Source organism: Copadichromis virginalis, linkage group LG13 (assembly GCF_057382275.1).
Source record: "Copadichromis virginalis isolate Kocher_CV1m ecotype Utaka linkage group LG13, C_Virginalis_male_GT1.1, whole genome shotgun sequence".
Lineage (NCBI taxonomy): Eukaryota > Metazoa > Chordata > Actinopteri > Cichliformes > Cichlidae > Copadichromis > Copadichromis virginalis.
The window spans coordinates 28,873,238-28,899,610 of record NC_140630.1 but is presented as its reverse complement, the minus strand read 5'-3'; the positions used below and the strand labels follow the sequence as shown (position 1 = coordinate 28,899,610).

The window sequence follows — 26,373 nt, the reverse complement described above, 5'->3', positions numbered from 1 at the left end:
ATTATACAACATTGATTCTGGAAACTACAGTTCATGTTTGGTTTCATAATCAGGCCAAAACTACATGACTGGGTTAATGACAATGTTTGGGTGGGTTAAGGTAAAATTTGACAAGCTGACTATCACATAGAGACACCTTACAGGTGAGAAACCAGCTGTGTCGACTAAAGGGCAGCATTTGAAGCCCTGAGACTGACCAAACATCTATCCATCTGTCCATCCAGACATCCTGTTAACTAGAGAGATGGACCCTATCCCAGCTGACTTTGGGTGAGAGGGTGGGGTACTCCCAGGTCACTAGTCCATCCCAGTGGGTATAATTCATAAAATGATTATTTCCTGTTTGAAAAACTGACATAAATAAACATAAATTATGACATCACCAGTGATTAGTGTGAATTATTAATTACTAGAGTTTAAATTTTAAAAATAAAATTTACTAAAGTTTAATTAAGTTTATTAGCAATAGTCCTTTTAAAGTTTTTCAGTCAGGTGCTTATGTTATAATGAAAGTGTTTCTGCTACTACTCACAGTGGACATTAGGAGACATAACAGTGCTGTAAGCAGGAAAAACACGTTAGACCTTATATAAAACTAAGATGGAGCTGCGGCACATACTTGACAGATTAAAGGGATATCATTCAGTTTCACTTGCTGGGCCCACGTCTTCATTTGAGGTTTGATAGCGTTTTAGTAGATAAAGGTGAATGGCTTGGGCATGAATTGAGCTGCGGTTTGGGGAAGGCCTTGAAGGGGACTGGCCGCGGCTCCCGGGCCTGGCAGATCCTCGTGTACTAAATATAAGTGAAGAAGTTAAAGAATTAAAAGGGGAGTGAGGGAGGGGCATGTAAACAAGAACGAACAGCTTGTAGAACTGGGGGAACCTATATAGATGAGAACCGGAAGGAGCATGTTTGGGGGCGTGGTCCCGCTTCTGAAATTCAGATACTTTATTTCCAATTATTTAGTACAACATTTGCCTTTTTTCCTCTCCTCCACAGCTCAAGACTGAAATACTGTTTGGAGACAAAGAGCAAAGAGTGGAACTTTTCAACTCAGGTTACTAAGTTACTGTCACGATCTGCGGGAGCAGACTGTGTGAGCTGTGAATTGTGGACCCAAATGCAGATACAAAGGGAGGCGGAGCTTGACTTAAGTTTCAAACGGAAAACAAGCCTTTATCATGGCTGATTACAAGAAGGCAAAACAAAGCAACAAGGACAGTAGCGAAACTAAACTAGAACGTAAACTGGGAAAACGAAAAACTATGAAAACTGTGACTCAACTCTAAGAACTATGAGAAGACGTGAGGGAGGTAACACAGACGACCTGGCAAAGACAGAATGAAAACACACAGACTAAATACACACAGGAGGTAATCAGGGGAAGTGGAAACATATGGAGAAACAGCTGACAAAAATGAACATCATGACGCCACAGGGAAAAGTAGCACTAAGCACGATGAACATATAAACAAGACTTTCAAAGTAAAACAGGAAACATGATGGGACACAGACATGACACGAACTTGATAACATGAGCCACGCAGAAACACACGAAGGGCGAAGGGGACTTAAACACAGGGGATGAAGACACAAGGGGAATCTGATGATAACTATAACAAGGCAACGTAGGCAAAATAGACATGAGCACATAAACAATGAATATCAAAATATAAGAAAATGAAAAAACACAGGGTTACGACCCAGGACTGTGACAGTTTGTGCTTCAGACAAACATTCTGTGCACAAAATGAGAACCGTGACCTTTGACTCTGACTTCCACTGACAGGAAGGGTATTGAACTGAACTGGAATGCGTACAAGAGTAAACTACCTCTAGAGATTTATGTTTTTTAAATGCATCAGTGGTAAGATAAAATCTTTACAGTATATGAATAAGAGATAACGTTTATATTCCTTAGTATTACTACTTTGATAGACAAGTCTTTGGAATAGGTTGCTTATTTTCCTTTTCCTTGAATATGAAGGGAAAGCATAACAATAATATGAATTCCTGGTATGAAATTAAAACATGATTTCTTACCACAGAGACACCATGGACTGACTGATGCTACAGTAAGGATGCAATCAGTCTTATTCACGACGTCAAAGAGGGAATGTATTGACTGGCTGACACCTGATTTTAAATAAATGGCCCATGCAGGCCTCATACATCAGCAAATTGATCCACTGGTGTAGGTGGAACTACCTCAGCGTGTGTGGTCTCCCATATGCTATATATGAATCAGTGAGACTTGTGGACAAACCTAATTTGAGACAACCCCGCTAACCTCCGCCTCTTAAACTTCCCACATCTGGGTAGAAAGTCACACTGGGGGGGGGGGACAGTTTAAACAAAAAATGAGAAAATGGAGGAGGAATTCAAAGCCAGAAGAAGAACTAGAAAAGAACAGGCAGTGTGGGGGATGGTGAGAGATGAAGAAAAGACTGAGAGGCAGTGAGAGAAAAAGACACATAATCCCTGTGCTCCAAGTGATAAGGACATTCATTAAAAAGTTTGGCAAAGGCAAAGCTCTCACTAACACATCTCATCTCTCCCTCTTTTGCTCGCCTCCCCTTAGACCTCCAGCATAGTGTGCGTCTGCATGCGTGCGTGTGTCAGAACACCTCAGAGAGCATGGCGTACTGCCCCCTCCTGACCATGCCGATGGTGAGCAGGTCATAGACTGAGGTGGCGTCCTGCAGACTGGTCTTGCGAGCCTCAGCCTGATCCGGCAGACGACTGATCACCGCGTCACCGCTGGCCTGGATAAAGAGAGACGCGGGATGAGGAAGATGAGGAAGCAAGGAAAGGTGGATGTGTGTGTGCGTGTTTACATATCTTTGTGGGGACCAAAACTGGAATTTTGTGTCCCCACAAATATATGAAAACGAATGTGTGCGTGTGTGTGTGTTGTGGTTTGTGTGTGTGTGTGAGAGCATCTCACCATGGATTCTGTGATGAGTAGCAGCAAAATGGCCTCCTCCACCACGTCCTGAGGACAGAAGCAACTGCCAGGACACAGAAAGCAGGAAATAGTACCAAGAATGGGAATTTTATCCCTCTCTCACTCACACACACACACACATCCAGAAGTACACTGGTGTGAGTGTCACGTTTCTGTCTCACCTGTGGAGCTGTAACATAATACAGACCACCCTGGATATATCACTATACAGTAGTATCTCAGATGTCTCTCGCTCTCTCTCTCTCTCTCAAACACACACTCTTTGGGTCTTACACTTGTCCTTCTATTCATCACTTTCTTTGCCCCTCTCATCAACTCCGTGTCCTTTTAAAGGACACGTTTACCAGACACCACAGAGGCCTTTTCAGGAGGCAACTGATAACAAAAGCCACGAACAATGCCGAAGCACAGCCTGTTTCTCCTGTTCCTCCTCTCTCCTTCAAATCTCAGACATGGATTTAGATCTTCACTTATGATAGTGTGGGCTAGCTTAGTCATGTTGCGGTGACTAAGTATGGCTTGCAGGGCCCGAGCAACAAGCGCAGGATTCCTTTGCAAAGAGGGCAGAAACTAGACAACTATGTGGTGATCATTGTTGTGTGCTGTTGCACATAACCAGTTTGTCCTGTCGGGGCTGGCCAAGGGTTTCTTCTGCCTTCTGCCGTTACGCTACGCTGACATGTTATGTTATATAAGCACTATGTTCAAAGAACCGCCCTATAGCACAGATAAAACAGCAGCCTGCTTTCTGGTGTCAGAAATGAACTAATGAATGAACTGAAGTCTGGCTTCGCTCTGAGCCCTTTAACCTCCTCTAAAGCAGGTTTTCAGCCAGTGTTAATTAAGCCTGGGATGTGATGACCTCTAGTGGCATTCTAGTGGTTTCTCCAGGACAGAGCTGAACCACAGGCGCAGTGAAAACCACCCGAATCAGCTTCAGACATCACAGACGACCTGAAAGACCGTGTGATTTGTTTTGTTTCTCCAGACAAAACCTGTTTAAAAGTTCAACCTTCAGCTAAACTATTGACAAGTAATAGTTCTTCTTTAACTCCGATGCTTATGTTTTGTTACAAATCAGGTTAATTTTGTTAGGAAACAAAAAAAGCAAATTTATCTCACAATCTATAAAGAATATAGACCGTCCCTCCCAGCCCCAGAAAAGAGAAAATAGAGCAGCCTCTGGGAAAGTAACAAAGGAGGGAACCCATGACTGATGGACATGTTGTGTTTACAGAAGAGACAAAAATAGCAAAATCCCATCACAGGCATCACATTATTAAGAACAATATTGTTTTTTGGGGGCCATCTTAATGGTGTCTCTAATAGACTGGCAGCCAGCCCAGCATGTACCCCACCTCCCTCCAAATGACAGCTGGGATAGACTCCAGCCCTCCCAGATCCTGAAATTGGATCAGTGGTTAAGAAAATGGATGGAAGGGAAATTCATCTTAGTGTTGCTAAGTCAGTGGACATGGGAGTTAATGTAGGTTGTCATGCAGCAGGTCAACACTCGGGTCAAACTGCTGTAAGCACCAAGGTCTTAACAGGAGGGTAATTTAGACAAAAGAGATACTCGTGGGCTCAAAGTACTAAAGCGACACTCCTTAGTGAGATAATCTTTGTCCACTATTGTCAGCTGATACGGTGAAGTAACTAACACCATCATAGCAGTCATGTATAGCTTTATAAGCTAAATACTTAGCATGACTCAAGTAATTGCATTTAGCACGATTAGACTAGAGCAGACTGAAACAGAAAACCAAAAATACTGAAATGAAAACAAAAAAAACAGAGAGTGTACAAACCATTCTGTGCTGTAGCGATGTGGTGGTTTAACAGTGGGGTAGATGGCGTCTTTGGAGGCGGCGGCTCCTTCTCTGTGAAGCCAGGCTGAGGGTGGGGGGCCCAGCGGGGGCCAGTAGCTGTCCTCGCTCACAGAGCTCAGCAACACTTTTGCTAGTTTTCTCGCTGCAGACTAGGATGGAGCCACATGCAGATGCTGTATTAGTGCAGGTGTGGAATACTGATACTTTGAGTCCTGTATTTATGCTGTTTTTCAGCTTTCATGGTTTAACTTTGTATGATTCTCAGTTCTCAATCTTTATTCATCTCAAGCAGCCAGGATACGATAAATAAGTCTGTCTGAAACAAACTATTTTAACTCCCTTCCCCCTCCTGTTAAGTGCGCTTTCTCCTGATTGGCTGCCCCTCGCAAAGGCTTCTTAACCACAGTTTGTAACTGAATTGATTGTATTTTAGGAGCTCCGCTCTCACTGGCATCATACAGATTCAAGAACAGTCCTGAACTTTCAGTTTACAGGGATTACTCATATCTGACTATATGTGATCATGTTTAATATGATCATCCACTCACCGCTGTAACAGTTTATACACATGACAGAAAAATGCAGAATCTGTCCACTTGAAAATTTGAATGATAATAATAATAAGAATAGAAATAACTTTCTTTTTTTTTTACTGATCGTTTTACAGAAAACATTCCCGTATAAAGATGTGTTTTCAGTGTTTTTCTCTAAAGCCAAAACACTGGACTTCATCAGATTTGGTGCAGAGTTGGAACAGTCCCAAAGAAAGAAAATATTACATTTGAATGTGGACAGGTCACTGGCTTTGGTGGAAGGCGCGTTCGCCTACAGTCTCTCTAGATTACAAATTGTGCTGAACCAATCACCTGCACATCATATGGCAGCAGGTCAGTTAGTACTTGTTCTTGTGTTATTATGTATGTGTATGTATAATATTACACATACAAACTGCATGAAAGCTGGTGAAAGCATACGACTGGTGTCGAGTAAATGGACTTGAAGTATGTCACAATGGTTAAGTATTAGAATACAGTGCAGTGTGTGTGTGTGTGTGTGTGTGTGTGTGTGTGTGTGTGTGTGTGTGTGTGTGTGTGTGTGTGTGTGTGAGAGGTGGCCCACCTTTCTGAAGTTCTGAGACCCTCGTGACTCCACCACCCTCAGCACTCTACGCAGCTGGTGAGCACCCTGTGCAAGATGACTAACACACACACACACACACACACACACACAGTAAGCATATATCAGTGTGACATGTAGGTGTGAAAGTGTAACATTAAACAAAAATAAATGTGCAGAAGAAGAAGAAGTTAGGCGATCTAGTATCACAGTGTTACAGAGATAAAGTCCTGCAGGACGTTTGTTGCCATGTAATCAAAGCAAAAGTTTTTCTTTGACTGAGACAACACACTCGAACTCTTCTTTACTCACAGCGACCTCATTTATGGGCAGTGGATGAATGAGTAAGACATAATATTATACTTTCTACAGAGATGGTGTTCCTATGTGACCATTCAAACGCACCTTGCTTTTCTATGTCTAAGAGCAACACTGCCACCTATTGATCACGAGTAAAAATGCATCTGTGGTGCACTAAGGTCAAGTGGTGCTGGAAAGCTTAGGCTTGATTTCTTCTTCTCCTCTTCACTTTAACACAAGCTAAACGACAGAGCACACAGCTCTCTGCTCCGCAGAGCGAGTCTTGTGATCAAAGGAGGAATCAGCAATAAAACTCTGCAGTGCACAAAACAAGAATCCAATCTGCAGCTACACATGTAACAAATTCTATTTAATAATTATGTAAATATAATCAGAACAAAATTGAAATCATCTGACTTGTACTCTTATCAAAGACGTTGGAATTATACTGTCACATGTGAGCATGTGTTAAGATGTTTGCTGGTCTATTTTTTGCTTTTGAAAAATAATATGGTTGTTATGGTTGCTACCCTCACCCCCTATGCAGCAGACAAAGGTAAGCACTCTGTAATGCAGCCTGCAGGAAGTAGCCCAGTTCAATATCACTGGGTGAGTGAAGTAAAATGGTTTTGGCTGACTTGATGTGGGGTGTTGTTACAACCTGAAAACACAGAGATAAAACAGACAAGATTATCAACCCCCTATGAAATTTAAAGTTTCTGTCAAAAGATTATTACAACAACTCAGTAAACAGTAAAATGGAGTAAAATGCCAAACCAAACACAACCATAACAGGGTCACACACGCTCATGCTCTCACACGGGCATAAAAAGCCCACCTTATCGAGCTCCTGCAGGTAGGACAGAGCTGCGTCACAGGCCCTGAGGTAACAGGACAGGGACTCCTCCTCTCTCTCAGAAAGACGAACACGGGACACGGCAGACAGCGTCTGGTGATCCAGAGACAGACCTGAAACGCACGGAGAGAGACCGTGGCTTTTTTTACGAGCACCTGCTCTCAGCGACTAACTAAGCAAACAAACTAACAAAAGCTACCATTAAAAATGTAACTGCTTTAGTTTTCAGCTGGTCAGGTTAAGCTGAAAATGTAATACAGGAGCTGTGGGTGACTGGAAGAGGTCAGTTTACCTGATAAAATCATTAGTATTACTAATAACAACATTTCAAACAGGGTTTTTCGAAATGTGGCAGCTAGGGGTAAATGTTGTGACGTATATGTGAAATACGGAGGCTGAGCCTCACAAAATAGACTGAAAGTGGCGATAATCAAACTTTACTGCTTCAACTGTTTGTCCATTCATCGTTACTCGGTCTGCACTTGCAATGCTCAGTTGCTCTGACAGACTTCACCGAGATAGATCTGAAAATACAAGTAAGTTTAGTCTGTTAAAATGAGACTCGGATGTGCGTTGGACAGCTCTGACAATATTTACTAGTCCCAGAGGATGAATCCTGATCTTAGATGATCCCATGACTTTTCCTCGAGCATCGCTCAAGGTTAGTATTTGTGATTTCAAGTGAAGTATCTCAGCAGTTCTTGGATGGAAAATTGGTACAAATGTTAGCGTCTCCTTCAGGATGAGCATCTAATAACTATGGTTATCCTGTCTGCATGGCCATTTTCAGTTATACAAACGAAGGCATCACCTTTAGGGCTTTGATTGTCTTCCTGTGGAGGGTTAGGGCTAGTTCCTTTCTGCATTTCTATGCTCATGAACATCCTTCCTGCCTACATTTTCCCCTAATCCCCCTTAGTCAGTTGTGGTAGATGGCTGGTTCACCCAGAGGTTTCTTCCTTTCTTCCATTTGGTTTTGTGGAGGGGCTTTCACCTTAAAATTTAAAGCTTTGTGCTGTATACATAAAAATTGAACTGAACACTGTCCTTTTGTTTTTGTTTGTTTGTTTTTTCTACTTATAATTGCATTTCTGATGCACAAGTACAGAAGCGGCCGTTAACAGGCTGGTGCTGTCCAGATGATGTCTGCTAGTGCACTTATTTGTACAAACAAGTGGGAGGGGGGGGGGGACTTCTCGAGACCGCAGGAGGCCTGTGACGGGCAGCAGTCTCAAGCCAGACGCCAAGCTAAATCAAATAAGGAGACGTCATCATCCAAGTATTCACATCTGACTTCATTTCCAAAGCAACCCTGGGAAAAGTGCAGGAAGGAGACAAGCAGCTCCCGGAGGATCTGATCTACGTTAAAAGTGTTTGCAAAGACAATCCTTCAGTGGGCTTCAAAGCAATCAAAAGAAATCTGACAGTTATTGCAACAAATTCTCTCCAGTTTGATGAGCGTGAGGTCACATCCGATCATCAGGAAACAGGGAGTGTAGCCGCGTAATGATGATGATTATGATGAGTGAAACAAGATTATCCAGGCCTCCAGTGTAATGTTCTGTGAATGTGATCTGTGACCTTTAATGATGCTGGTATTCAGTGAGTCACATTAGAGCAAAAAAAAAAAAAAAAAAACACTTAAGGCTGTATCTGACTGGAAAGAGCATATTTTTAAAATGACTCCAAAATAAAAAGTGATGGAGGGGGAGGGGGGCGTTCATGTTTGGGCTTGAGACAGCTTGTGATTGTGACTAACTGTAAATCCTCCCTTCACGTATGACTCATGATTGTTGTGCTTTTAAAAGAAGCATCTGTAGAAAAACGTGTCAAGACAAAGACCAGAGGTGGGAAATCAGCTTCCAGACGAGCTTTACGTTGTTAGCTTATTCCCAATCTGCTCCCTCGAGGTGTCTGCGGGACAGAACAGCGATGCATAGAAAGAAAATGCACCGCTTCATCAGGATCTTTAAAGTTAAAACACAATAGTAGCTCCGTGCCCAATCAAGCTGATGTTTTCCAGTCGTGCAACGTTTGAATCCACAGTCTGGCCCGTTGCCTCCCTTCCATTTCCACTTCCAAACCCCATAAAAGGTCATTGTGATTTTAAGGCTGTAACAGCTCCTATCAGAGGGATTAGTTAAGGGATCATTAAGGAAATGTATGACGAGAGTAGTTCAACCTTGCTGCTGGTGTTTTTCAAGGAAACCTGCCAGTTCTTAGAGCTGCTTTTGCTTACTGAAGGTGCAGGCTGACAAGCAGGAGATGTGCTGTAAATGTAAACTGTGCAGCGGTGTAGCAGACATCCAGAAGCCATACTGAAACACTGTCAGCTGTGTTATGAAGTGCATTATATTTCATGTAGATAGGGTTAGAGTGAGACCACTGCACATTGGTGGAACGTCCTGAAAACATTGAGATTGCAATATATAATGTATGCTTTCCACCTCGCAAGTATTCTTTAAAACCACCACGGGTCTGTCTCAGCACTCATACCTGGCAGTATTAACAAGCAGTCAAATTTCTCCTGCGTGACATTTTTATACTAACTGTGCCTCCAAGGATTTTAGAGGTTTATGGAGCTCACTGGGACAGGCTTCATTAATAAGGACATATCGTCACTCTTTCACACAAAGACTGTGGGCACAGCCAGGCTCCAGTGACACTTACAATCAGTTGGCATTAAAATCACACATTCAGGAGTGGAGAGAGGAGTTCCTGGAGTTAGTGGAGCGTTAAAGTGTAGAGTCTACTGTTTGTAAGAGGAAAAAGTTTTAATGGCTTCTGTCAGGTATATTTTTAAGTAATGATCCTGTTTCTAAATTAAAAGAAATGTTATTGCTGCTGAGTGCGAAAAAATCAATTAAGGTCTAAAGAGATTTTATTATTATTACGTGTCCTTGGTAGCTAGCGGTCTTCTGCTGTCGGTGCGCTGCTGCCACCAGCTGTCAGTCAGTGACATAGTGTAGAACCAGTAGCACGGCTGCAGTTAGCGGTACACGCTGATCGGCCACAAGTCAAAATCACAGGAAGGTGAGGTGAATCACATGCACTCGCTGTCGCCTTACAGTGAAATGCATTGGGAAACCTCGTGTCCTTGGGTTCATATGCATCGTTACTTAGACACATACCTAAATGCTTTTGAGGGGCATCTGCAGAATGAAGTGGAACACACCTGAGCTACCTGCCCTGTAACCCCCCTCATCCCAAAGGAGCTACTGCCAACGTCCTTTAAAATTAAATAAAAATGATCAGGAAAACCTCCAGTCCTGGTCCAAACTAAGCTAGTTTCTCCCCCATGACATTTCCCACGAGCCCTCCTGCTTCCTGCTGTCCCCTCGTTGTCCTCTGGTGCTGGTGAGTGCGCCGTGTTGTCAGTGATTTTGCTTTTTCATCGACCTTTCAGCCTTGCAGCTTAAAAACAGCCACTACCGTGTGAGTACGAAGATTAAAGCTCACTCCTCTTAACTTAAATGCATTCAAGACACTGTAGGATTTTCTTTCTCTTTGGTGTACCTGCAAAAAAGTGGATGTGCAAATCTCTTTCTTAATGCTGCCCATTGCAACGACTGTCGATCATGGCAGCTTAAAGAAACAAAGTCACACAGTAGACAGCCATACAGGACAGGAAGTGCAGAAAGATTATGTAACCAACTATATTCAGTTAAAACTGAGCAGAGAGCATGCGCAGAAAACTACACACTCCCTACTGCACATGCAACAGATTGGATTCTCTGCAGTGTTTATCTTTGTTTTCTCTTCAAAATTAGTTTTTCTTTTCTTTGCTATCAAGAACCAACCAATTAAACTCTTAGAAATAGGAAAGAAAAACATTTTTTACCTTTAATCACGAACGCCTCAGCCAGCAGGCGGAGGTGGTAGGTCGGCTGGTCATCCTGCGTCAGCTCCTCCAGCCCCACCCTGGCACACATTCCCTGGGCGTCCCGGTAGCGTCCCTGCACGTAGTGCACTTTGGCCATCAGCAGCAGAGCCTCGTTCAAGTACCGGGGCTGCAGGACAGCAATATAAAGAAATGCTGAATAGGAAGAAGCCACGGAAAAGGATGGAATTTATAGAAGCTGTCGGTGCTCTGTGAAACAATGGCTTTAGGGCTTTGTTTGATTAAATGAAGGAAGTCGTTTTTTAAAAAGCAGAGCAAAGTCTAAAACTCAGATGTCAGAAGTAAGTTAGATGAGACTAACTGTTAGACGGCCTCGGCTAAGGATGGTATTGAGGAGTCTTTTGGCCTTGCACAGTTTGGGCTGGGTTTTGTCCACCAAAGGTTTGGACCTGCGTAGCAGATCCATGTTTTCCAGCACGCACTCCTCCAGCAGCGCCTCTGCCATCAGCAGCGTCCCGTAATCATCTAAAGGAGGGGGCGGCATCAAAAAGGTTCACAGTGAGCGGAGTATGCTGAAGGTCTGAGCTAAAGGTCACAGGTCATTTGTATCTGTAGCCAAAGCAAACCTCCCTCAGTCCATTCAAAACAGCAATTCCCAGGGAGAGCAGTTTAAACATGCCTGAGTCCTTAAGTCTGTTTAGAAACTACAGTTTCCATTTCTCCTAATATTTTTCCTAAAGAACTTTAATCTCGGTATCAGCAGATAAACACTCCCATCCACCTACAGCGATTTAAAGTTTACATGTGTAGTAAAACAACCCGCTTCAGATGGAGCCTTGCACTCAGTTACAGTCCAGTAGTAAACCTCAGTGTCTGTGTACACACACACACTCGATTAAAGCTTTCCTGTTTGGCTTTTTCACCGTGCGTATGTGTGTTTACCACTGCCAGCTCTGTGCGCAGTGTTTATGCCCTGATATACTTGACATATTTGCAAGTTTGGTTTATCAGCACAGTCAAGGCTGAAAATATCTGCGAGGGGAAGGTGGGGGCTAAACACCAGGACGTGTCTCAGCCCGTGGCCACATTAGGAGCAATGTAATAACTGCACCGTCAAGTTGGAGCCTAGACTTTGGCAAGAATCGGTGTTGTAAGGACTGAGATAAAAAAACAAAAACATTCTGGTTTCACTTCAAGACTTATCAAGTAGAAAGATCAAATTTACTCTGTAGTTTGCTCACACTCAGTTCTCTTGAATATCATCATTGCTCTGATTATCTGATTTTCTCTATTTTCATTTTAGGAGCAGCCTTATCATTTCCTACTAATCACCTCCCCTTTAGTCAACAATTTCCTTGGATTTCAATAAACATTTGAACCTCCTGTGAATAGGATCAAAGCGTTTCTTGCTATTACTGATGAGCTTTACTTTGTTTGAAGCGTGAGTAATAATGCTGGTTTCAATATTTTCATAGTAGCACATGGATCTCTTTATGAAAGAGGTCACTCATAGTGATAAACACAAAGAAAGTTTGCTTTTTTAGTTCTAATTCCCGGATGTTTTCAACCCATTGCTTGTTCTTTTATGAAAAACTCACAGCATTGATTTGGTCTCTTCTGTTCCTACTTTGTCCCTGTCAGACATCTCCCTCTGGGAGCCAGCATTCTTTCTTGTTTTTATTTTATTTATTTATTTATTTTTGCTAAAAAAAATTTAAAAAAAAGGAAAAAAGAAGCTCATTCAAGATTGTTTGAAACACTGAAGTTACTAAATTACTTTTTTCATTGTGTTTTAGTGGAGGTAGTTGCAAATTATCAAACACTACTGGTTAGCTAAAGGTTAGCCCTATAGCTAGATATGCTAATATATGAAGATTATAAACTCAGGGTTTGCAGGGAGATAAAGTACAGCAACTAGCTATCCAGTTAGTTAATGTTAACATTAAGTGGAGGTAGTTGCAAATTTTCAAACACTACTGGTTAGCTGATGGTTAGCCCTGTAACCAGATATGCTAATAATATGCTAAGAGTGATTTAAGGCAGATAAAGTATAGCAACTAGCTAGCTAGTCAGTTAAAGTAGTAGAGCATTTGGTTGCTTAGTAGCCAAATAACCCCTTTAGAAGTCAGTGCAGACCAAAATGGAGTAACAGATAGCACGCACTGCACTAACATTAAGGTGGACAGAAACACCACTCTAAATGTTTGCTAAGATGTTAGCTGTGCAGGCGTGCCTTCCACTCTGGTATGTCTGAAAGCCACCTGTTTTGTAAAATAACTTGTGTTCCTCTAAGCTAAACCTCTGTGGGTAAACAGCTTTCTAATTTGACCTGAGTACACACTTTCCAGCTTAGTTTATAACATCCAACATCCCTTTCCTCATTACACCCAGAATTTTTAAACCAAAACTGTAATGGTGAAAATGCTAATATTGAGGATTCAAAATGAGACTTCAGAAGCCTCACGTCCATGATTTTCTAACACTGGAAAATAACTCAAAATGTTAGAAATATTCCAGTGTTAGAAAATCAGCACTGCTCAGTGTTAGCCATTGTTAATCTTCAAAACTGACTAGGTTACTTTTAAACATATAACACTGTCAAAAGTGTTAATTTAACACTCAACAGTGTTGTATTTAACACTCAGAGGTGTGGACCCATTTAGACACTCTCTAGTGTTAATTTAACACTGGAGATTTTGCTGTGAATTAACGAAACCAGACACTGTGTTACTATGAGGTCTGTTTTAGTAGCTGAAGAACACAATTTTTTTTGATTAAGGAAGAAATTGACATTTTTAAATTGAGATTGAAACATTAGATTAGTTAGAAGCAACATTTCAATGCTCTAATATGAAATAATTTCAGATGTACACAGATGAATATAATGCTACACTACAACTTTCTGGTAAAATGGAGACACCTTGTGGTGAAAGCTTTTATTACATTTATAAAGGGTTTTTACAAAAAGTAGCTTTAAGGATACGTGCGATACCTGTGGGGAATAAAATGAATGGTCACATAATGTTTTTTAAATTCACAAATAAAAATGAATAAATAAATACATTTACTACACAGTAGAATATACTGTACTTCCCGTATTTTACTAAAAGCTCCAAATCTTCGTCTGCCTTACACACCTTATCCAAGTAGCTATCCTAAAAGATCTGCTGTTTTTAAGTAGCGCATTACCCCCATCTGTCCTTTCTGTTTGAGTGAGATAAAATCAGACTGTTACATCTTCCTCACAACATCACCTACAGCAAACTCCCCAAAGAAAAACATTTGAAACTTGAAAGCAGAGTACACCACCTATTACTGCTTTTTTACAGTTTTACAGTTGGTTGGAAGTTTAACAGCTTATTGCTTTACTTGAAACAAAGTTCCTCTATCTCTAATCTAAAAAGAAAAACCGTTCCACACACAGTTCCTGACAGATCAGCTACAGTGTGAGTCATGCATGCTCACAGAAATACCACATTAATTTAACACATGAGCGCGTGTGCGAGCAAGGAGAAACTGCTGGTCTGCACTATCAGCCAGGACCTCAGCCCATATTTACTCTGCTAAGGTGAGGGTTGGAGGCAGGTGCATTAGTGAGCTACCAAATGAATGCTTTATGAGGCACAGAAACAATATGCGTGTTTGCATTTCTTTGAGCACGTGTACAGTGTCAAGTGATTTCAAGGGCAGAGGCAGGCAGCTAATAACCTGTTGGAAAAATCTTGTTTTGCATGCAGGCAATACTGCTCATCTTGCACGCAGAAGGCCACTCAGTTCCTTTAATTATTTATATACCCTTTCAGTGTGTCTACTGTAAAGTTTCATTGAGGCCATCCTACTGCCCTGTGTGACCCTCTCTGCACATCACATTTATTGCTGTAATATCAACGCTTGAATAGATTTGCTTAGAAAAACTTCAACAAGCAGAAGCCAGTGTTGAGAGATCAAGGTCCAACCTGTGCGCAAAAAACACTGCAAAAAATGTCCATGCTTGATCAACACTCAGTGAGTGTTTTGTGCAAATCATTAGAACTAAAGCTCGTGGATATTGCTATAAATCCTCAGTACTTTTAATTGTTTAAGAGAATTTCTTACCGCTTCTCCCCTGGAAGCAGCTTCCCGAAACTTAAAAAACTTTTTCTTTTTTTCCTTTTTTTTACAGTGTACAGATCAATGAACAGTTAAAAAACAGCCAGGAAGTGACAACAGCCACCTGAACTTAAAAAAAAAACCCAGGTGCATACCACCATCAACTCACCGTCTTCGTGGATCCGCGCAGCCTGCATCTGCTCAACTATCGCCGGCATCTTGTCCCACTGGCACTCGGCCCGGTAGCGCTCCAGCTCCGCTTCCAGCCGGGCCTGAGTGAAAGAAATCCGGGATGCCATCGCCGCTCTGTCCCGATGGTGACTGTACTCCCCGGACACGATGGGAGTAACTGCAGACTAGGACCAGGAGAAATAAATGTGTAATCACAGAGTGCGGAGGGAGACTGGTGGAGGGTGGGGTGTGGGTTATTACGGGCACAGAAAGTCAACAGCAGCAAAGTCCAGAGAAATACATGCAGGCGTTAACATGGGTTTAATTGCTGTTACATTACACATCTGTAGGAAGCCCCAAGAACCCGCACACTCTGTTTGTGCAGGAACTATTGCTCGTGTTTATTATAACATTCACATTCCTGCTTTTCTGTCTAAAGCTTTTCCCCCTTCAACTTCAAATGAGTGTGGCATTTGGAGAGGACTTGATCTGTAGCTGTTTGAAGGGAAGGAAGTCCTCTTAAAACCCATGCCCCTAATCTCTTGCCGTCAACACTTTAACTGGATCAGGTAGAGCTTAAGAAACAGCAATGCAAAGAATGCTGCAGCAAAGTGGGCAACCCAGCCGAGGCAGGATATACAGTACAGACACATATTGTGGGTTGTTTTTTTTTTAAATAAATGAGTGAAAAACAAAATCTGTTGTAAATCTTTGGTTCACTGACGCTGGATCAGTACATCTGACAGCTATTGCGCTGTGAGGTGTAATTGCGCTTTATCAAGCTCAAGCTCAGGAATGTGATGTAAAATATAATTCAACTAAATGGGGGACGCTGGGGGGAATCACACAGTGAGCATTTACCCATGAAACCACAGCACAGGGTGCACATACAGAGGAAACGAGGGTCACTGACTACTCAGGATCTATCAGCTACTTTATGACATTAAAATAAAACCTCAAGCCTCCTGAACAGAGACTTAGCTGCTTCATTTTCTCTCTGGAAAGTTGACATTTGCTTGACATAAACGACGCTCGTCCCTCTTGTCGTGTCCACCACCCTGTGCCGTGCGGTGCTGACAGACCTCACAGCTGAGCGGCCACGCCCCCTGCTGACGTAGAGAACGTCTCAACTCAAAGTGACCCGATAAGATAGGTCCGCCACCAGGGGCGTGGCTTCGTTTGAGCATACAAAAAGGGGGCTCTTTAAGTGGAGGTGTGTATGTGTGTGTTCATGGATATTTAGAACTTTATGGTAGGAATACTTTTACATATGTAAATATCTGGGACATATCATTGGATTCTCCAGGCCTCTCTGAACCCCGGTGGGAATTTTCGCCAACCCCAAATTCTAGAGTGGCTCCGTGGTTTGGTGGGTCACACAATTTGATGTGAAGTTTGCTGGTTCTATTCAAGGAAGAGACAGACAAAGAAAAGCCCAACATCAGAGGGTCACAAGCTAGTGTATACTCCTTCAGCTGGTGTTGTGCCAAAAAAGAGAGTGTGTTTTTTATGGGTAACGTATTTTATTATGTTGGTAAAAAAGACTGTAGTCAACAGGATTTATGGAGGGGTTATATATGGAGAGGAAAGAAATGACATGTTTTGCTGGTATCTTTATGATCCAGCCTTATTGTAATTACATTATATTCAATCTAGTGCTTTTTGGCCACTTAAAATATCTCTTGAGAGCTATTACATTATATTTGTTGCAATTTCTGCTGCCCTCTTGGCCATATTCCTCTTTAGAAAATACATTTTTAATGTTGATGTGTCTTTTTAGCTGGATAAAGCAATAGTATATAAAACTCACTTTGCCAAAAACTGATTGCTGCTTTTACCTTCTGGTAGGAAAAGTTGCTTGTGGTTTAAAATGACTTTATATGATTCTTGACATAACCCTATTTGACAGGTTATCGGTCATTTATAAGAGTTTAAATACTGGAAATCACTTTTTTCTTGGCACAACACCAGTCCTTAGCTGGCAAAGGTTGTGTCAGGAAGTGAAACAATGTGGATCTTTTTCCCGTGGTGACCCCTGCATGCTCATAGCACAACAGGAGAGGAATTGACGCTGTGCTGCTATTGGCTGAGATCACAAATGCTGTGTGGGATGGGAATAATTAGGTTGGCCTCAAAAGATTCACTGGTTCCATAAACTTGTCATTAAGCATATTCATATTTGAGATGTGAAAAACACCCAACATTAGAGAAAATATGCCTGCCTCTGTGACAGGAAATCTTTACTGAGATTTTTCTTTTAAATCCATCTATCGTTTAATGTTTTATTAGGGAAGACAACACTGACACATACAGTCTTGTGGGGGGGGGAGTACATTCTTACTGATTCTGAGGAACTAAAGAGATTCAAGACTAAACTGGAGATGTTTGGCCAAAAGCAAACACAGGATAAGAGCACAAACACCTCATAGTGTCATGCACAGTGGTGACGGTTTGGATCAAAGTCCAGATTGAAACTTAATTGAAAGGCTGTGCTGGGACCTTGGGAGAGCTGTGCATAAACGAATGCAACCAAAGACCAATGAACCAAATTCTTGATGCATGTTCAATCATCCAGGTAAATCCCAAAAGGTTGGAACTGACCTCACAGCTCTTCGTTCATTCAGTGGTCTGGTTTTAGTCATTGTGCAAATATAAGATTGGGGAAACCTGCAGTCAGCTGAGACTGAAGAAGTCACTTGGATGAGTGACGAAACGTATCTCCCACTGAAAACGCTACGTCCAGATGAACACAATCAACTTTTTGGGGCCAAAATTCCTCCACGATGACGAGAGAGGCTTGTAAAGTCATACAAAAACTAAAAGTTTACAAAAAACCTTCAAGTTATTACCGCTAAAGGTGATTCAACAGCATGTCTGTCGCATGAATTCGTAAATTCTGTCAAATGATCAAAACGCTAGTTCGTGAAAACGGAAAGCACTAGAAATATATAAAATTATTCTATACGGAATATTCTACAAGGTTTAGTTTGAGCTTATTAATGTATAGCAATTGTACACGAATCTTACTGTAACCCACAACAAAATAATAAAACTAATTTTAGCTTTAGACAGAGAAAGACGAAGAATTCAGAATAACGTGGAGGGAATCATCTTGACCCAGTTGAGCGCTCTCGGATAGCTGCAGCCAATCACAATGAGCTGTCGTGTCAAAGTGAAGCTACGGAAAGCCGCTCAGTCCGAGAAAGCTCGGATTGATCATTAAAGCAGCAAACTACGCACAACTGCACAACTGTTCGCGGATACAGGTGAAGATAGAAATTATTTAAACGTAAGTACATATACATCTTTTTTATTTCTTTACCAGTTACACCAAGTCATGACCCATGAAATTATGTTATTTCAGCGTAGCCCTGAGATGCAGCTTGTTGCTGTATTTATCTTATAATGGCTCTCAAGCTAACGGTCATACATCCCTCTTTTAATGTGGCTGTTTAACTGAGTTAGCATAGCAGTGTAATCTCACAGTTTACTGCAGAAACATCCCTATTAGTGCGGTCCATGCACTGTGTGTGTCTGTGGTGTTTTTTGTTAAAATAAACACATGGTGCTTATTTGTAGCACCTTGCTGTTGTCTTATAGAGCCAGATATCAAACTTATAAAACAGGTGTGAATGTAGTTTGATCAGGAGAAACATGTTAATCGGTAAGAAGGACATTCAAATGTGTTGCTGGATGTAAGTGAGGTGCTAAACTGAGGACATTTGAGTAGTAAGAAGGTGATGTCCAACATAGATATTCAGGAGCTGTGTTCCTGAACTTGCTGACTCTCAGTCTTTGCCTTTCCGCAGCAGAATGAGGAGCAGCAGGTGTAGTGTGCAGTGGGGGGGTATGCTCCTCTTTATGTCCTGCTGTTTTCTGTGCGCTCACGCTCAGATGAACCCAGACCACCACCATCAGCAGCAGATCGTAGAAAGTGCAGCCAGCCAACATCGCCTGGATAGAAACATGGTTCAAGACAAAGAGTGAGTGGCATGGCCGTGCACGACTCAGGACGAGGTGAACTTTGGGTTCTGTCTAATCAGTAGCTGTGTTTGTTTGTTGTTCCTCTGGTGGCAGCCACATCATGGAGCATTTAGAGGGCGTCATAGACAAACCAGAGAAAGACATGACGCCCCAGGAGCTCCAGCTGCACTATTTCAAAATGCACGATTACGATGGGAACAACCTGCTGGACGGGCTGGAGCTTGCAACAGCAATCTCACATGTACACAGAGAGGTGAGAATTCATGTGTGAGCACGTTTTTTTTGTCATAGTTGGCATTAAAAGGATACATAACGGTTACTTTCCCACTTCCTCATACCCTTCTTATTGTGGGATGGGACTGAGACATTTAAATGCTTTGTGTTTCAGAAAGTTGGGACAGGGGCATGTTTACCCATCTTTTAGCAGCACTCTGTAAATGTTAGCTTTGCTCTAGTGTTTTTTTTCTTTTATATAGAATATCAGCATGTCTGCAGTTCAGGGTCTCTTCTCATCATAATATTTTTAAAATTTGTTTCATAACGCACCAGATGTTTCAGTGGGTGACAGGTCAGTACTGCAGGCGGTCTTTAAGCTCCAGGACTTCTTTATATGGGAGTCATGCTGTTGGAATATTTGCACAGTGTGTTAGGAATTGTCTTGCACAAATAAGGTATTCTCACCAAAGGCACAACTTGCCACCAAGTTGCAATACACACAAAGGTCACAGCTAATCAGTACAGATTTTTGGCCTTGTCCCTTGTGCACCGAGACTTCTCTGAATCTTTTATTGACACTGTCTCCCATTAAGCCCGTTACTAGCTTTAATTAGCTGGTAGGTTTTGAGCCTCATCTTTGTTATCCTGCTAACTTTTTAAATGTTCAGGAAGGTGTCAGGAAGTGTGTGTGGGACAAAATCGGTGACAATGCGGATCCATCACCCCTTAGGAAACAAAGAATTCATGCAACGTGACACCAAAGCGATTAAAAAACAGTTTTGTTAGCTGACACGTTTTCTGCTCCTTTATTTCTGTGGCTGTGATTAAAAATATTGTTGTGACACATTTTTCGCCTCACGATTCCTGCGCACAGAAAGGTCCAATCGTTTTCGCTGCTCTGCTCGTCTCTGTTTAGGAGAGAGGAGAGAGCAGCCAGCCAATGAAAGAGGAGGAACTCATTGCTCTCATCGATGACGTTCTGAAGGACGATGACAAAAACAATGACGGCTACATAGATTACGCAGAGTTCGCCAAATCGCTGGAGTAGAGCGTCTTTCTGTTGCTTCCCGTCCACGAAGACAGCGAGGAATCAGCAGAGAGGCTGGAGGGTGAGCGTACCTGCAGCCAAAACTGAGAAGCCGCACAACTTTTTAGAGGACCGTCTTTGATTTCTTTCTTACAGATTATCGGTCAGGAGTATCGATCGTTCGTGAAACTTCTGACGGATGATTTTTCCAAGCTGAATCAGCAGTAATCTGATAAATGACAAAAAGGGTGGAACACAGGATGCCCTTTGTTTCAGTCTGGTGGAGTCTTCCACTTCATTAGGACCTTTTTTGTGTGTGTGTGTGTGTGTGTGTAGATGCCATTTCAAAGGGCCAGTTCACCTAAATTGGTATTTTTCTAGTTAATCCTTAGCAGTATACTTTCAGATCTGAATCCCCTGTTTTTTGGAGCTGCATATGTGCAGGTGGGGAGTTTTAAGGCGGCCTCATTCACACACAAGCCCTGAACGACTGGAGGAGCAGTACTCCGAGTGTGTGGATTAAAAAAACAAAGGAACAGGAAGTGATTAAGGTACAACAAGCAGGTGGTTAACTGAGGCCTGGTTAACCCCCTGTAACTTCCGGTTTCCACAGTGAAGCTTGGACTTCACTATATTCTAAATACTGTATTCTAAGCAAAGCTGCCTTTGATTTTGGGTGAACTGATCCTTGACATGTACAAAAGCTTGGGTAGAGTGTTTTCTTTTAGTGGTGCTACACTTTGATTCTCTCTGGCAGCACAACAGTCTGTAAATAGAGTGTCCTCACATTAAAGGGGACCTGTTCTACTCATTTCCAGTTCTATATTTTTATTCTGGGACTTTCGAGAGTAGCTTTGTGTTATTCAGAGTTCAGAATATGCCTTATTGATCTTTGATTGGCCACTGCACAACCACATTAAGGATATCTGTTCTCATCGACATCATACTGAAAATAAAAAAAGGTAAGTGGAGCGTTTAGATCAATCTGAAACCTGAGCTTTACTTTAATATACAGCCAAGAACATCCAACACTGTAAAAGTGTATTTATATGACATGATGGGTCCCCTTTATGTGAAGTAGTTCTGCTTCAGACGGACACACTCATTTACAAGCACACTCATGCTGAACACAGCGGGCCAAATGGTTCCTCCTGTCAATCTGTTTAATTTGCTGTTTGTGTGAGGATGGTTCCCATGACAACAGAAAGTGACCTTGACTTGATCACAGTCCGTATGTTTGATGTGAAGCCCGAGGCTGCAGGTTACAGTAGCAGAAATACTGTCTGTGTTTCAGTTGTGACACCTTCCCGATTAAAACGACAAAAAAAATGAGCCGGCGTGATAATCGCAGAGTCAGCAGGAGCTCGACGCACACCTGTCCTCGCAGAGTGAATGTAAAGCAGCGGCGTGTTGCAGATTCTTCATCACTGGATAAGCTAGACTAAACGCACACTGCCGTTAGTTTTTAAAGCGGACTCTGTTTTACGGGCCTTCAGGAAAGGACTTGAACACAACACATTTGCTTCAGACTTTAGCTGCCTTTAAAACAGACGTGAGTATAATATGTCAGGTTAGGTCTGTTCAATTCATCTGTGATTTCTTCTGAAGTAGTTTTATTTTTTTGCCACACGTTGATGACTTCTCTATATTTTTGCCATCTAGTATTAACTCTTCAGTCAACTCAGGTTTTTCTGAGTGCAAATATTTAAAAAGCATAACAGATGCGACTGTGTTGTCTCTGTAATGTGAAATATTAAAAGAAGACTGTATTCTGCACACCTTTTTCATGTAGTGCTGTCTGTGTTATTTGTTGTTGGTCACGTTTGGAAAAAGAAGATACGATAGAAGGATCGCCCTCTGCTGACCACTAGAAAGAATGCAGCTTGAAAGTGTTGTGCATTGGCTTCAATTATCAGATCCAGAAGGTATGTCCACAGTTTCTATGTAGGACATAATTATAATTATATCAGGACATAAAACTATTTATATAGACATACTGCGGGAACTCCACCTCCTTTAAGGGGACAACAAGTACGTCTTCATATCCTAAATAAATATTACATTTCATGTCAAAGCTGCAGGGGCAGCGAGGCTATTAAGGATTTGTGCGTGCGTGTCTGTGTGTGTGTACACACACACATGTTTAGACATCTTTGTGAGGACAAAAAATTGGCATGCTACTATACTTGTGGGGACAAAGTGCCCATCCACATGAGTTTGAAAACATTTTTTAGGCTCAAAATGTGGTTTTAGTGTTAAAGTTAGGTTATGGTTAGGTTTAGGCTGAGGGTTAGGGTTAGGCATTCATTTTTGATGGTTGGGGTAAGCGGCTGGGGCAGGGGTGGGCAACTCCAGGCCTCGAGGGCCGGTGTCCTGCAGGTTTTAGATCTCACCCTGGGTCAGCACACCTGAAACACATGACTAGTTTGTGACCAGGCCTCTGGAGAACTACAAGACATGTTATGGGGGTAATTTAGCCATTTGAATCAGCTGTGTTGGATCAAGGACACATCTAAAACCTGCAGGACACCGGCCCTCGAGGCCTGAAGTTGCCCACCCCTGGTCTAGGGAAAGCATTATGCCAATGAGATATTCTCACAGGGGTCTCAAACTCCAGTCCTCGAGGGCCGGTGTCCTGCAACTTTTCCATGTGTCCCTGTTGCAACACCTGAATAAAATTAGTAAGTCATTAGCAAGAGTATAGAACTTGACTGCATGCTGAAGTGGCAACCACTAACTCTACTTAAGTAAAATGAGGTAAATGTAAGTGTTTGGAAAAATGTACTTCTAAAAGTACTTTTATTGCACCATGTTCATTCACTCATGAGCTGCTGTAACATGAATCAAATGGCTGAACTGGCACCTAAGCATGCAGGCAAGTTCTATAGTGTCTTGCTAATGAATTGTATTCATGTGTGTTGCAACAGGGACACATGGAAAAACAGAATGCAGTGATTTGCAAATCTCATGAACCATCATTGTTGCATTCACCATAGTTTTAAACTCCATCCATCCTCTTCCACTTATCCCAGCTGTCACAGGGAGAGAAGCAGGACAAATCGCCAGTCTATCACAAGGCTAACACAGAAACAGACAACCATTTACACCTATGGGTAATTTAGAATCACCTAACCCCACTAACTGTGTGTATTTAAACTGTGGGAAGAAGCCAGATTACCTGAATTTGTCAAATTCAAACAGGGATTTGAAAATCATTGCATTCTGTTTCTATTTACATTTCATTTAACATCCCAACTTTAGATTGTAGTAATGTTACCTGTAGGTGTATTAGGGAACTATGAAAGCCATGACATGAAGCTGAAAGGTTTATAAAATTAAAAACAAATTCTAGTGTGTGCTCCTTGAGCTAACCTTTTTTTGCAAAGTAAAAAAAAAAGTATCCTTAATGTTCAAAGAACCTTTTATTGCATTTCTATAAATCCAGTAGACATCAGTCGTTTCCAGCCAAGGGACTGGGGAAGCTCGGGTGTGGCTAAGAAGATACATTTTATTTTACAGACTAGCTGGAAAATTCAGCAGTGAGAGAGCAAACAGGATGTGTGTAACTGTGAAGATGAAAAAGAGGCTTCTTAGTATTCTGTGTGGAAACATCTGGTGCTTCTTAGCTCCAGTGAGAGGTGGGATCCAGAGGAGGCATGGAGGTGAGCGAGAACATGGGCGAGGTGAGGTTGCTCCTCAGCGAGCCGTACCAGTCATCATGCTGCCGCTGGGAGGTTGGCTGAGTGGAAGCGCCGGGACATGGGCACTGGCTACCTGGCCCCGGGTGGCGGGTGTATGCCCCTGAGGGCAACATGGAAGAGAGGCGAGGGATGTGGGGCAGGGGCTGGGGGTAGTACTGCCGAGACATGCCGGACGGCTGGATGTGCACGCCTCCCAGAAGCGCCCTGTGGCCTGGCATCACTCCCACTGGGAGAACCTTCTGCGAGGCCCTCTCCTGCTTACGCTGTTTGGCTCTCCTGTTCTGAAACCACACCTGCTGAGACAAGGATGGGTTAGTCGAGGCTTTTACATACAAAGCATGGTGGGTTCAGCAACAAATAGGGCCACCACTGAATTAGACTGAACCAAATCAGGATCATTGATCAGACTGTTGCACGCAGCATTCCTGCAACACAACTTTGGGACAAAAATCTGAAGCATTCATCCAACAATGATACGCCACAGAGGTCAGGGTCCCTTATATTTGTAACTGTCCCAGGTCCTCCCAAAGCAAAAGGTATCAGTGATTTGTTACTGATTTAGTGAGATACAGAATGAACAAAAAGAGCTGAACTAGAGGTGGGTTGCAAAGTGGCTTGCAGATGTAGACCAGCTCTTTTGTTGAACTGTTTTATTAGCAGTTTTGAGCATTTGTGCCTAAAACACCCCGCCCTGTTTCTTTTTTTTGGAGTTGCACACCCCAACTCCTAAAAAGCCACAGTTGTCAGAGAGCTCCAACATGAAGACCATCCCACCTGTATGCGAGCCTCATTGAGTTTAGTGATTCGAGCCAGCTCCTCTCTGTAGTAGATGTCAGGATACTGATTTTGTCCAAACGCCACTTCCAGCTGCTCCAGCTGTTTGTGGCTGAAGGTGGTGCGGTGGCGTCTTCTGGCTGGGGAGGGGTATGCTCTGCTCCGTCTATTGAATCCTACAGCCACAGAGGTCTCGCACAATGTCCCCTTCCTCACCGACTCTCCTATATCTGTTTTCAGGGGCGAGAAAAGAAAAGGGGAAGGGGTTGTGTGGATCCTTTTTTTTTGTTTTTTTGTTTTTTAGGGAAAAATTTCCCAGGTCTTATTTCTTCACTTCCTCAACATGACACAAGAAATGCGGCCTTAACTGAAAAAGCAGCAATTCACCAATGACTGTCTCAAAAAAAGGAGGGATTACCCGACTTTCTGGTTCCCACTGGCATCAGGCAACCTGAGAGCCAGAGAGCTTTAGCTGGCAAACACAAGCTCGTGAGAAACAGACACCAGAAACTGGAGGATTTGTCCAAGATTATTACCACAATCACCAGCAAAGGGACTCATCTCCTTAAAATGAGTCGACTTGGTCTGCTGGTATCAGATGACATTATAAAACAGCTGGATGTCGAATGGCAGAGGCAATTATTATGATTACATGAGCAAACTTGGTAACTTGCGGGGGGGGATTGTGTCAGGAAGGGCAACCAGCGGGTGGAAAAAATTTGCCAAATCAAACATGCGGAGCTGCCCCGCTGTGAAAATCAGAGAAGCTGAAAGTAGGGAGGTTTTATATAACAGTTTATTTTTCTAAAGCTTTAAACTTTTATATCGTGTGTTCATCACTTTCCAACACTACTATACTCTGTTTATTAAAGAGTACGAGAACAACAAAGCATCGCAGCTGATTAAATAATCTATCAATGGTAAACATAGAAAATACTGCCTTAAAAGCTAAGAAGGTGATCCAAAGGTTGCAAAGTAAACCAAATCTGCAGGATGACAGTATAATAAAGGGAATTAACATAACACCACTTCTTTACATAAAGTGGTTTTGCTAACTCTTTATAACAAAGCTGACAATATACAATGTGCGACTCGTGTGTCAATAAAATTAGAACTAATTTAATGTAGATGCTGTGGAAGAACACAAGAACGGGGTCATTAGGATGTTGTTTGACTCACCTGCACTGGAGCTGACTGTAGTCATGTCGGAGTAAAGATCCGTGCTGTCCTGGTGGATCCTCACACTCTCTCCCGCTACCTTCACCTGGGCCATCACTTCACTTCTGATCCCCCCTCACACAGACGCAGCTAAACTTAAAGTCACATGTCCCACCCATCTGTTTTACCTTCACCTGTGTTGGTGGGCCGGTTGAGTGAAAGGCACCGTATGTTTCTGCTGGTCCAGCACAGAAACCAACAGTTGTGTTCTAGTAGCTTCATGCTCATCTACAGTTTTGCAGTGCACCATTGCAAAGACTTGAATATATGCAAAGAAAGT

At 42.4% G+C, this 26,373-nt stretch overlaps 3 protein-coding genes across 5 annotated transcripts in view; 1 reads left to right on the top strand and 2 right to left on the bottom strand.

Annotated features, from left to right (window-relative positions):
- Positions 1–15,435, bottom strand: part of ttc7a (tetratricopeptide repeat domain 7A) — a 63,655-nt gene extending 48,220 nt beyond the window's left edge. For both annotated transcript variants that reach the window (XM_085478388.1, XM_085478389.1), the window contains exons 1-9: positions 15,172–15,435; positions 11,275–11,438; positions 10,914–11,082; positions 7,055–7,185; positions 6,753–6,877; positions 5,920–5,998; positions 4,780–4,949; positions 2,951–3,014; positions 2,631–2,768 (exon numbers count right to left, since the gene is read on the bottom strand). In XM_085478388.1, the coding sequence (XP_085334514.1) occupies positions 2,631–2,768; positions 2,951–3,014; positions 4,780–4,949; positions 5,920–5,998; positions 6,753–6,877; positions 7,055–7,185; positions 10,914–11,082; positions 11,275–11,438; positions 15,172–15,301 (1,170 nt within the window). In that variant the 5' untranslated portion in view covers positions 15,302–15,435. The remainder of the gene's footprint in view (positions 1–2,630; positions 2,769–2,950; positions 3,015–4,779; positions 4,950–5,919; positions 5,999–6,752; positions 6,878–7,054; positions 7,186–10,913; positions 11,083–11,274; positions 11,439–15,171) is intronic.
- A 2,917-nt stretch (positions 15,436–18,352) lies between these two features.
- mcfd2 (multiple coagulation factor deficiency 2, ER cargo receptor complex subunit) lies at positions 18,353–22,176 on the top strand. Of its 2 annotated transcripts, none has more exons than XM_085478387.1 (4): positions 18,353–18,462; positions 18,986–19,156; positions 19,251–19,410; positions 20,290–22,176. In XM_085478387.1, the coding sequence occupies exons 2-4, from the start codon at positions 18,987–18,989 to the stop codon at positions 20,419–20,421; spliced, it is 462 nt and encodes a 153-aa protein (XP_085334513.1). In that variant the 5' UTR covers positions 18,353–18,462; position 18,986; the 3' UTR covers positions 20,422–22,176. The 2 variants fall into 2 exon arrangements, with proteins under 2 accessions (XP_085334513.1, XP_085334512.1); XM_085478386.1 differs by having other exon boundaries at positions 18,983–19,156.
- Positions 22,177–23,807: 1,631 nt separating this feature from the next.
- On the bottom strand, positions 23,808–26,149 carry prop1 (PROP paired-like homeobox 1). The gene is made up of 3 exons (XM_085476753.1): positions 26,055–26,149; positions 24,876–25,105; positions 23,808–24,394 (listed from the first exon to the last, which is right to left on the bottom strand). Exons 1-3 carry the CDS (start codon positions 26,146–26,148, stop codon positions 24,023–24,025), a joined length of 696 nt encoding a protein of 231 aa, XP_085332879.1. The 5' UTR covers position 26,149; the 3' UTR covers positions 23,808–24,022.
- Between the last annotated feature and the right edge of the window lie 224 nt (positions 26,150–26,373).